Source organism: Platalea leucorodia, assembly GCF_965183815.1.
Source record: "Platalea leucorodia genome assembly, chromosome: Z".
NCBI lineage: Eukaryota > Metazoa > Chordata > Aves > Pelecaniformes > Threskiornithidae > Platalea > Platalea leucorodia.
Window position 1 is genome coordinate 38,901,132 of NC_138858.1, and position 12,156 is coordinate 38,913,287.

Genomic DNA, 12,156 nt, shown 5'->3' on the forward strand with positions numbered 1-12,156 from the left:
GTTCAGAAGAGAAAATCAAGACTTTCGCACAAGTTCAGGTTAAACTGTATCTTATGTAGATACTGAGAAGGAAAGCATGAAACTATATGATTAAGTATAACGTAAAATGCAATTCCTGCAGCCATGCAAACTAAGAGATTGCCCATTCCCTGTACTACTGCCCCAGAGTGTCAGTATTTCAAAGCAGGTAGGGACACTTCTCTTCCACCTACCACCAGTTGCCTGTTAAATGGGAAGAGATCAGCAAAGGGAAGAGAGCTGCATTTCAGGAAGAGATGTACTGGGGACAAAGTGCTCCAGAGAAGTCCCACAATTCCTGAACTGTTGAGACAAAAAGCCTCCCAGACAGACTCCGCTAGAGCCAGCTCCACTTCAACAAATGGGATCACCCTACCTCTTTAGATTGCTCTATATCTAAGTAATAGATTAGCAAATAATAGAGGAATTCATTGTAACGACTGTTATATTCACCTCAAGCTATAAAATTCCTTCACTGTATCTCCTAATGCTTAGGTAATTCCACCTTTAGTACCCCCACATTTTTTATTTTAGTCAGTCTGCCTTGCTGTCCACAACATGAATATGTTCAAAACAAAACTTAATTCCTCCTCCTGTCTACTGCCTCTCCACAGTTTTATCCCTGCGTATAAAAGCTTAAATTGTCTTCATTCTAATGAAGCATAACTTTGCCCCTTTTTGTCAAAAGTAACTATATATTTTCTCTATATTTGTTGTATGGCATTGCTAAAAGGCCTGTATAGATGAAAAATTATATGCAGACTCATAAAGCGTAACAGGTTACAGGGTGAAAACAGAATATAATACAGAACACAGACAGTTAGGTATATGGAATATCTGCATCATCAATAAATATTCTAGCACTAGATGTGCTGTCTCATTAATTACTGCTCTCTACAGATGGGTCTTCCACTCACCTTACATCACTCTAAGCCGAAATCCTTTCTCAGAGTAGCAAAATAAATGAGAATTTAAATTCTTTCAAATCTGGTATTAAGTTTGTGCATGATCCCACGAACGTACTAGGTAGGATTTCAACATTGCTTCTCCTACAGATAATTGCTTTCAGGCTAGTTCTGTAAAATTTAAATTTCTTATTTTCATAAAAGGAAGGTATTAATCAGACATACATAATGTATGTAAAGGCAGTTTACATTCAGATAACAAAAAATCAACTGAACTGAAGCTATTTAACAACTGTGCAAGCTAGGGACAAGGCTACTGAAAGGACTGGAAAAGTCTGTCCTTTAAAAAAAATGGGGGGGGGGGGGGAAAAATCGATGGATGACAAAAATATAGGTACTATAGTTCTAGAAAGTATATCATACATTGTTCAACAATTATTCCCATTAAAGTGTGAAGGTTGTAAATGGCTGGCAAACGTAACTAACCACTGATGTGACAGTAAAGGATTGATTCTGAGTACATAGTACAAAGAGTACAGATAGGGTAAATAGGTTTATTCTTTCAAACAAGTTTTCTTGTATTTTCTCCATATTTGTATGGGATTATTAATGACAGAAAACAAATCATTTAACAAACCATGAGCAGACAGGAACTGAGTGGGACGCAGGCTTCATTTAATTTAACAGAAGTTCCCCTCTACTCTCATTCACAAAGTTATTTCCCCATTCTTCATTAACTCTCAATTGTTCTTTGCCAAGTCTTTATGCATTCCCCACAAGCAGCGCGTGAAAAACCTAACTCTAACATTCTTGCCTTCTTTAAAAGCAGACATCCTAGGACTGTGTGGATGTAAACTTTGTCCTTGTTTATCTGTTCTCCCTTTTTATAACTCATTTTATGGCAGCTGAAGTTTGGCCTATGAACTTTCTGGAACAAAGATGGTGATTCTTCCAGAAGACATCTGCCTTATTGCAGGTGCCATAAAGCAATGAAAAAAAATGAACTCTGCCTCAGCAACTCCACCTCGTTATCACTCTGGAGGGCAAGATGATGTTTGCTTTCTTTCAGCCTCTGTACTACTGTCATTCAAACAGGTTTTAAAATCTGCCTAATGAAATGGTAGAGATACCTAGTTATCACAGTTCTGTGTAAGAGATGGGAAGAAAAAGGCATATGAGCAGAAGCCACCACTGATTAACACTGCTCTGCAGCCATGCTTCCCACAACATAGCTGCTATCAGTTCATTTATTTCTACTACTGTTTGTGGAGACGCCTGCTCTCATCTCCCTCACCAGCCCACTCTGCTGCTTGGTGGGACTTAATGAACTGGCCTGGTGTAGAACAGCTGCCTTCCTTCAGGCAGCATTCTCAGTGAAGTTAAAAAAAAAAAAAAAAAATTAAATCCACCGGGTCTCACTTGGTCAAAATGATTCAAGACACATGGGTTAGGCCAGATGTAAATTTTCTACTACAAGTAAGCATTTGCTCTTCAGTTATACTGGCTACCATAAGTACCAGAAATCCATGCACACTATCACTCCCATGCAAACACAGTTTATCATTTCCAGACTCCTGAAAACATACTAAGCCTCCATAAATTGTGTAAACCCTTAAGCCAAACCACCTGAGGAGAGTGCCTGTTAAAAAACAGTATGTCTTCTTCAAGCAACATTTAAAAGGAGCTCTCTTTGAACATTAGGAAGTTGCAATTACATTGAAGGTGTATGTGTGGTTATTGCCTAGTTCATTGCCGCTGCACTAGAGCTCCCTTGCCTTTCAGTGCCTGCTGTGCTTACAGTCCCATTGAAATAACACTTCTTGCAGCTGCTTCTGCTGAAGCTTCTGGAGGTGGCTACCCCCAGCTCTCTGCAGCTGCCACATTTGAGCTATGAATTTCCTTTTACATTAAATCACAAACCGGGACATAAAATAGTTACTAGAAAATCCCAGTGACTGAACTAGTTTTACTGTTTCTCACCACTTGTAACCACATCACTACAGCCACGGTACTCCTCCACTCTTCCTTCAGTTCACACTGTTTTTCTCTCGAATGTTTGCCCAGCTGCTGCAGGTCACACTTCATGAAGCTGGACTTTTGCCCATCACCCTCACCTCTGTGGGGGAGGCGAGGTCTGGGGCGGGGGGGGTGAATAGTTATTACCAAGTTGTTCTTTCTTCCTACAGAATTACCTTAGTGCCACTAGTCTGCTTTGCAAGAAGCAGCTGTGATCTCCAGAGGACAAGTTTACCCAATGTTTTTCTTATAATAAGGCAATCTATAACTCAAAATAAGCATAAAGACAGACAGGTATTTGTTTGTACAATGCAGATGTAATTAGAAATGGTCCCATGGACCTAGAAAAATAGAGGTTTGCAGCAAAGAGTAGAAATATCCAGGGTGTAGCTCTTCTTTCAGAAAGCTGAAATTACACTGGTCTATGCCATGTTATTTTGTCATTCTTTTTCTTTGCACTCTAGAGCAGTGCCTCAGTACAAACTAATGCAGCACTACATGCTGCTCTATATACTGTTGGCTGTGCTTTCTAAATTACACGTATCAATAGTTGTGCTATTAAAATATAAACAGTAGACCTTATCTTTTTCTGGCATACCATGCTGAATGCTAGCAAAAATGCTAGATCATTAAACAAGTGCAACTGATTATAAAGTATCATTTTTTTTTCCTCTTTATATAATTACTGTTTAAAGTTGGTGAAAGTAGTTTTCTTGTAGTTCTTTGAATAATTTTAACAACTTTGTTGGGATGTTCTCCCAGGAAACAGTTAAGATATCCACACATTAGATTCTTCCAGTTCAACTGCTATCAGAATGATTTTTCTGACCTAAGCTGAATGTGGTCTCCCTTCATTTTCCAAAATTGGAAATGGTGACTCCATGGATTTTAATTCATTTTTACTCCATTTTGAAACATTTATGCCAAAGTTTCAGGACTAGCCACAAATCCAGGTGCTTTGGTTCTTCTCTCTCTCTGAGAAAAAGATTTTGAGACCTGTAAGTTTGGGAGTAGGCATTGCTCCTGGCAAAGCCACTGACGACAGCCATTTCAGTATCTTTGCGGATACACAAAATGCTCAGAAGTCTGCCATTGAAAACACAGGTCCCAGTGCAGCAAAAATTCCAGTAGTGAAGTTCCAATGTCTGCAAGAATAAGTACCCTACGTGCCAATATTAGACATAGGGCACAACCCAATGCCAAAAGTGATGCAGCAATGCTGCTTGTACATGTTTGCAAGCTCTAACAATAGGTAGCTGGTTTCCTTTATTCAGGCAAATTCCCTTTCCTCCCGGGCAAAGTGACTCACACTTACGATATGCAGTTTTGAACAGGTTACGTGAAGTGCTTGTAATACACTAAGCAGAAGACCCGCAAGAGATGTAATAATGATAAACAAAGTCTAATTGTGTACATGTGTGGCAGCCTTCAGATTACAAGTAGAGATTTTGGTAATCTAGTGGCAGGTTTCCACAACAAGTGCTCTATATATATCTGCTTTGTTTCCTGGTGTGATTTTCTTCTACACACTTAATGTGCTTTGACAGACCTGTCTGTGCCCCATTCTTGCCACCATCCTAATATTAAGCATCAGGACACTACTGAAATCTGTTTTGTCAGGAAGCAGATTTAGGGACTACTGTGTGATTGATGACGTCACAATGCAAAAGCTGCATGTGTGTCAGCAGCTTCCCACAACAAAGTCTGCAAAATATCAGGAGGAAATGAAGAAAAGTGGCTATTGCATACTCCAGATTTCAGTGACAAGACTGCGATGGATATCCAAGAGAAGCTACAGTCTGGCGACTGCATTTTGTTGCCAGGCTCCCTTGCTACTTTGCTTAGGACCTGCAAACATGAAATGGAGCAAATAACCACAGCCCCTCTCTTCCCCCCGCCCCCGTCTCTGTTTCTCTCTTTCTGAAAAAACAACTAATCAAACAAAAACAACCCCAAAACCAAAACAACCCAAAACCAAACCAAACCAACCAACCAAAAAAACCGCGACCCTCAAAGAGCTGGCCACAGTTTGCATAATTTAAGATTTCTTTGATCTCAAAGTTAGTTGAATCTTCTACCTTAAAAGCTGCATTGAACATATATTTGTGAAGTTTCTCTTCCATTAACTAAGTTCATTGATTAGACTGACTGAAATCTTTTAGGTGGTATTCACACTGTAAACTTAGCAACTTCTTGAAATTTACGCATACAGAGAAAACCCAGGAGGAGTTCCAGAGATTAAAACACTTGTAGCAAATGACTGCAGCTGAACAGCCCAATAACCAACCCTAAATAACACCATTTTAGAAGACATGCAAGGGTAGGTTGTAGTTTTCACAAGAAAAAAAAAAAAAAAACAAAACAAAACACCCAAACAGAAAGTTGTTAGTTGTGTTCCATCATCTCTCAAGGACTTTGACTAAATAATATTAGACAATTAAAAGCCAGAAGACCATTTATGTCTCACAGAGATTGCAGTGGCAGAAAAACTAAAAGCTAAAAAAAAAAAAAAATAAAAATTAGAGCTGAATGAGGAACATGCTTCATAATAGAAACCATGCCACTGTCTTGGTCTAGTTACGCATTTCAGAGTCTGAAAGGATGTTGTAGCAACACCCGTGCAAGGTCTCACACAAGGTTTTAGTAATGCAAGACATTTTCTTGAAGCTTCAAGGGCTTTACATTCATGCAGCTAGCAAGTCAGATTTTCTTCTGCCAGGGAAGTGGGCCAACACTTGACTATTGTAGGAAATTGAAGAAATGCAGATTTAATTAATTCAGATAAAGATGTTACCTACCTCTATTTTAGCTGAGCTGAACAAAATAATAAAGAAAATATTGGAAGAACCTAAAGTCCCAGAAATGCAACTGATAGCAGTAATCTGCAAACAGATTACTTATGATTCTGGAAAGCTTTATCCTGGATGAAGTTAGAGATGGTCTCCTAGAGAAAGTTCATTTTTACCCAACTGAGGTGAACTTTAAAACAATGAAGAACAGCCATTACTATAGATACTTGTAATGTATGTGTATATAAATATATATATTAAAAACCTAACTAATCTACACAGCTGCAGGACACGTTTGCAACATATTGCTACTGCACAGCAAAGATACTAGATATCAGAAATAAACTTTTCCATTTGAAACTAAGATTCCTTTTTCCCCCAGGATGAACAGGCAAGTAATCACTTAAGAACTCTCCCACGGCCAAACTGTGCTAAAGAGTTACAGCAAGCCAAAATACACTGATGCATCCAGACAGAGAAAGGACAAGCACATTTTGAAGATAGCCCATTTTCACCAGTGAATGATTCAGATGCTTTTTCTTAGCGTAGAGCTACAAACTAATTAATCACAGCTAACTAGTCCTCAGGGACAAGGTGCACTAGATAAGAACATCACCCTCAGCAGTGCACACCCTGACAGCATGAGCAGCATGCAAAAGGCAGAATGAAGGAACAGAAGAGGAAGTGGATTAAGGAGTCTTTACTTCCCACTCATTCTCCATCTGCTGCAGCAACCGAGTCCCACGTCACTAGGTGCAACAGCAGCTGTATGTCCTTTCCACATTAGTGAGTCCAGTCCAGCTGCTACTCAAAGCAGTATCTACATCATCTCCTCCAGAGGCTTCAGAAGAAAGGGGGAGTGAGCCACAAGGACAAGAATGTGAAAGTTTTCTACATGCCCCAGCAGAAAATTGATTTTCATCAAACAGCCGGTAGAAATTGTTTTCTGATGGAAATGGGTTTTAGTAAGCCATCATTCATCTCTATATCAGTGGGACAGATTGTATTGGCTAAGGTAAGCAGTTTCATTTACACTAGATAAAAACCAGCTTTACCTTCAAGACAAAAATACTAATTTTTTACACTTGCATAAAACAGACTGATTAAAAAAACCCAAGTATTTCCAGTTATTTTCTCCATTTTTTCCTCAGCTTTCTCTAATGAGACAATTCACAGTTCTTAATAAGGGATATTTACATTTCCAGATCAAGCAACTAAAACATCGCTTTATATATATTGATTACTTAGGCTTATTTCTCACTGGACCTGGCACAAGGAAAATGCCTCTAAAGCCAAGACATTTATTTAATTTTCTCTTATGGGTCACTGGATTTTACATCACAAAGCAGACATTTTCCATGCATCATTTTTCCTGTTTGTATGGAATTTTTATATATATACATGACTAAAGCTGCACAGACATAATCTTTGCATACTATTATGAAAGATGAATGGACACAAGATGTAATTAAGCAAAATGCAAAACTGTAAAACAAAAGGCTATTTTGCTTTTTAGATCAGATTGAGGATTGCTCCCCCTCACCCCCCACCCCATGCAAGGCAAATTTCAGCAGAGCAGTATCAGTGCATCCCTTATCCCTAGAGATTTCATTTTATTTTGGGCATTATAGACATTCCAGCATGCGTCTGAGTATCATGGACTTTTTGCCACAAAGTGACTGCAGATCCTGAATCAGCAAGCCCTTTTGCAATCGCTGGGAGAGGACAGAGGCACGCTGGCATTTAGCTCCCCGAGAAGACAAAGAGCCCAAGGAATATTTTAAAGTTAAGACCAAACCACACAGCTCATGACACAGTTACTGTTACTGAGTCCTTGTGTGGAACCAGCGGGTCCCAACAACAGGAGGCAATGGCAGGATGACATTAACACTCTGCTTTGCAAGGGTGACCTTTTACCTGGGGTGGGGTTGAGACTGAAACTGTCATCACATTTCAGGATGATTGTCTCCCGGGATTATCACTAGAAATCCCCTGAATTACCAACATAAAACTTGACATTACAAAACTTTTCTAAGGTCTGTGTTTCTGAACTACATGCTAGTTACTCATTCTGGTTGCAGCTATACTATTGCTGTGTTGAAACCCTCCATGCCCATATCTCACGACACAACTTCTTTGGCTACCAGACCTTTTCAGAGGAGCACATCGCTGGTAAGAGCATTCCAGGTCAAAAATGCACACCAGTACCACAGGTCCCATGCCACACAGTCCTTCATAAACTTATTCAGTCCCATCTTAACAGCAGTTATACAGCTGCCCTTATGCTATACATTAGAGGTCAAAGCAGAGCAGAGTAAAAACCAGAATTGCCACAATTCAACCCAAGGTATTGTCCTTTGCTTTTCTAAGCTGAACAGCACAAGCTTCTTCACCTTTATTATGTTTGGTTTTTTGTTTTTGTTTTGTTTTGTTTTTGGTTTTTTGTTTGTTTGTTTTTGGTTTTTGTTTTTTAAAAGTGGAAGCGAAGCTTCTGAGCAATGAGGATTGGTTAGCAAGCACGGTCCGACCTCAGAACTACGTGAGTATCTTGCCTAAGTGTTTCCACTGCAATCAAGGGCAGTGGTAGATGGGAAGAGGAACTGCCCAAGTAGCTGAAAAAGCACCAGCTGAGGAAAGAAGCTCTTCTCCACCCCAGATTTCTGGAGGAAGTGGCACAGGAAGTCACAGGTCAGAACTGCAAGTGTTTTCCAGCCAAACAAACCAAGTGCAACAACACATGACTGGAGAACTGCAAATGCAATACCTGTATACACGAGAGAAGAAAAGTGATGTGGAATAAAAGACAGGCAGGTCTTAACTGTAAACAAGACTTCAACAGAGCAAGATCTCCTTGTGAAAGTTACCTAAAAATATGAAATTAAATGGGAAATGGCATGAAATGCCTCTGTGAAACACAGATCCTGCCAGGCTCACCCTGTAACTAACTTTCTAGACATATGCAGTTGACTCCTCTGGACTTCTGTAAAAAAAAATGAAACAATGTTACAGGGAATAGCTGAAGAAGGTGAGAATTAACAGAAAGTGCAAGGTTTGTAAGGAATTTGGCTTAAGAGGAGAGATACATTGTTAAAAGTGAACGCATCAGGCAAAGACATGCTACCAGTAAGCCCTGCATGGATAAATTGTGGGGTGAAAATGTATTAATTTTTTATTAACATTATCACAAAAAGCAGGAGCATAATGATAACATTTGGTGATAACACTAAACTATGGGGCATATACAACACAGGATCTTGAACACAGAACAACTGAAGGTGTAAGTATAAAAAAAAGGAATTAAACTTAAGATACAAGTACAGACAAACAGTGGTTCAGGGGAGATGACAGTCACTGTGATGTCCCGATGTGATGTGGTTGTGAATCCGAGGTTTTGTCAGAGATGTATTTCCAGAATACACAGAAAAAGAATTTGTGTCATGGTGAGAAGTCTTTACAAGGCTTCCTCTGAATATTGTGAATTCAGAGTTGAACAGGAACAGAGAAAAGCATGTAGGATGACTGGGGGGGAGTGGAAACTCACCTGTGGTGGGACTACCAGGATTTGTCTTGTCTAGCAATATAAAACTGCAAAACTGTCTGCCTCAGGCACTGAACTTGTCTTCCTTTCTCATACTAAATATCAAGAACAATTTAGACTTCAATATTTTAAAGTCATAAGCTGGGAGACTGAACATAACCTGTATCTAAAAAGAAGAAAAGCATTTTCTCAAACATTACTTCCTTTAATTTCTGAGAAAATTATCTGCAATGTTAAGGCCACCCAGACTGAAAATGTAGCTGCCAACAAAAGGGGTGGGAAAAGCAATAGTAGCTTATGCTCCTTGATTTCACTAGCAGTGCTGTAGGCAACACTCAGAAATGAAAACCCCTAACCCATGATATATACTGTAGGAGCATGTGGATCTCTGTGCTAGAATACAAAAATTAAGAAAAAAAATCACCACTTCTTTGAGGTGATCTGTCAAGAAAATCATCCAGCAGCTAACAATTTGGTTGTGTAAATATGTATAGAAAAATGTGCATTTCTAGCTGCCCTTAGTTATCAACAGTGCTAGGTGGACCTAAATAATGGTGGTTCCAGACAATCAATCAGTGACAGAAAAACAAAACCAAAACCAGTATCAGCTACTGTTACAACATCTAAATAGCCCTATGCTGCTACCGTTGATGCATGCTCCTACATTAAATATGTCCTCTCTTAAACAACATTTCTTTTTTAAAAAACAAAGCAAACATAAAGTGTACTGTTTGGCAAAGCACTGAGCAAGTGGTAGGGTAGGTTTGTAGTCCAGGCACATTGCATAAACATTCAAAGCATTTGGGAACTTACCATACTAAATTTCTGACAACGGTGTTTATGCCCAGAGGTGTATTTGTTGCTAAGAGCAAAGAATTTCCATCAATCTAGCAAGTGTATGCTTTAAAGCTGTATTGAACATGCTTTCAAATAGTCAGCTCTACATGGGTAGAAATGTCTTATGATTTCACAGAAGGAATAAAGTACTTTCAAAAAAATCCACAGAAAGTGTTTTGTTTGTCCTTGTATTCAGTCAATTCTGAAATACATTTAACCTACAGCAGGTTTGAATTACCAATATGGAGGGAAAAACATGCAATGAAAAGGTTGTAAGTTTTATTTACCTTTTTGTATGTTTTCTCTTCATTTGGCTTTCCAGCAGTAACATCTCCATTTTCAGTAACAGACGTCATCTAACAACAGAAGCTTAAGTTATAAACAAAGTAGTTGCTTTAGAAAAGTAAGCGTTCAGAAAACATAACACAATGTTATCAATTTTTTGCTAAATTCAAACTTTTTAGAGCACAGCAAGTCACCAAGACCAGTGATAAATCTAGGATATTCCTAGAAGGATTTTCCAAGCAGACTAAAAAGACAGCACTGCCCCAGGCATATGTCCAGCATATGACTGATGCTACACAACCCTCTATTTCTTTTTCTCCACACCAGTATGCAGGTCTGCAAGAAGACATTGCAGTGAAATCTTACACCTCAGCAGACTGCGTGAGAAGATCTTGAAAGCTACAATGAAGGGGAAAACTGTGAAGTTTGTGAGCCAGATATTCAGTGGCATGTCTCAGAGGTCCAAGGCCTTTGGCTGCATTGACACGCTTTATCTCCTCAAAGGAGCAAGGAGATATTTGACGTTGCATCTTATCATTGCTGTAAAGCAATGCTAGATTAAGAATAAACCACTAAGTTAGAGATCCCTTGGGTCAGACACTCTAGTGTGGCTGCCAAAGTGAATAAAACAAAAAACTACAAGGATGCGTTTCAAAATCACTCTAGATTTTGCCAACACTTTCACAATGGAAGTATACATACCCTTACGAACAAAAGGACAAGTCATCTGGAGCTGAGAGCAAAGATCAAGCCATTCATTGGTGGTGTTAATGTTTTCCAGAACCTTTTAAAAGAAAAATCTGTTATCCCTATGCCATCACAAATTTGCATCTCGCAGAATAGCTTTAGATTTCCTTTTTCTACTGTTCTTCAGCCCAAGCAAGAATCCAGCTAAGAGTGATGCTTTTCAAGAATCATCTCAAACAACTTGGTTACTAATAGGTCATTTAATATACTAGCAGTATTACACAGGATAGAATCAGTGCAGTCTAATTTCCCTTTGCCCTAGATATTTCACTACTGTGGCACAAGCAACCCTACAATAAAACATTTATGTGGAGCAGTAGACATACATGCTCTGGAGTGTTGTGTAATGACATGCTCTCTTCCATGAGGAATTTAAAAATTAAATACAAAACCTTATAATCTCCACTCACTTGGCATAGCCCATATTTTAATTCCACCAAAGCAAAAAAGATAAGCAATAGGAGTCATGACTTGGAGGACTGCACACTGAATAGTCAATAACAAATAAACTCATTTTGGAAGTTTCCCATAATGATAGTTACTATGATCATAATTTCTGCGAGTACTCTTGTTGAGGTGAGCTATCTCATAGTTAAAATGGTTTGACTAAACACATGAGAAAATATGACATACTCAGATATTATTTGATACCTCTTTGGAATCAGCTCTCCCTCCCATCTTGCACGTATGTATTAAGCCACATCAGTAAAGCCATTCTTCAATTTAATTTCTCAACCACATTGGAAGAAAAAAAAAAATCTCATTTGTCTTTAATCAGTACAAATAGCATCTTGTACATAACTAAAAATCGATTTTAAAAAGTAATATTCCCATGACTCATTCACTGAATTTAATTTTCCAGTAATTTGAAAAGTATACATAACACCACTAAGAAACCTTTTCATGAAAGGCTTCAAAACAGTATTTTTCTCCTCTTCAGAGAAGCAGACTATTAATTGCACCTGAGACAAAAAAGGGACAACAAATAGAAACCTGCATTTTCTGAGAACAAAACAATGCC

General features: G+C 38.7%; 1 protein-coding gene across 3 annotated transcripts in view; it reads right to left on the reverse strand.

Moving 5' to 3' along the window:
* PIP5K1B (phosphatidylinositol-4-phosphate 5-kinase type 1 beta) overlaps window positions 1–12,156 on the reverse strand; it is a 115,217-nt gene that overhangs the window by 67,854 nt on the left and 35,207 nt on the right. For all 3 annotated transcript variants that reach the window (XM_082336581.1, XM_082336579.1, XM_082336580.1), the window contains exons 3-4: window positions 11,091–11,172; window positions 10,391–10,459 (exon numbers count right to left, since the gene is read on the reverse strand). In XM_082336581.1, the coding sequence (XP_082192707.1) occupies window positions 10,391–10,459 (69 nt within the window). In that variant the 5' untranslated portion in view covers window positions 11,091–11,172. The remainder of the gene's footprint in view (window positions 1–10,390; window positions 10,460–11,090; window positions 11,173–12,156) is intronic.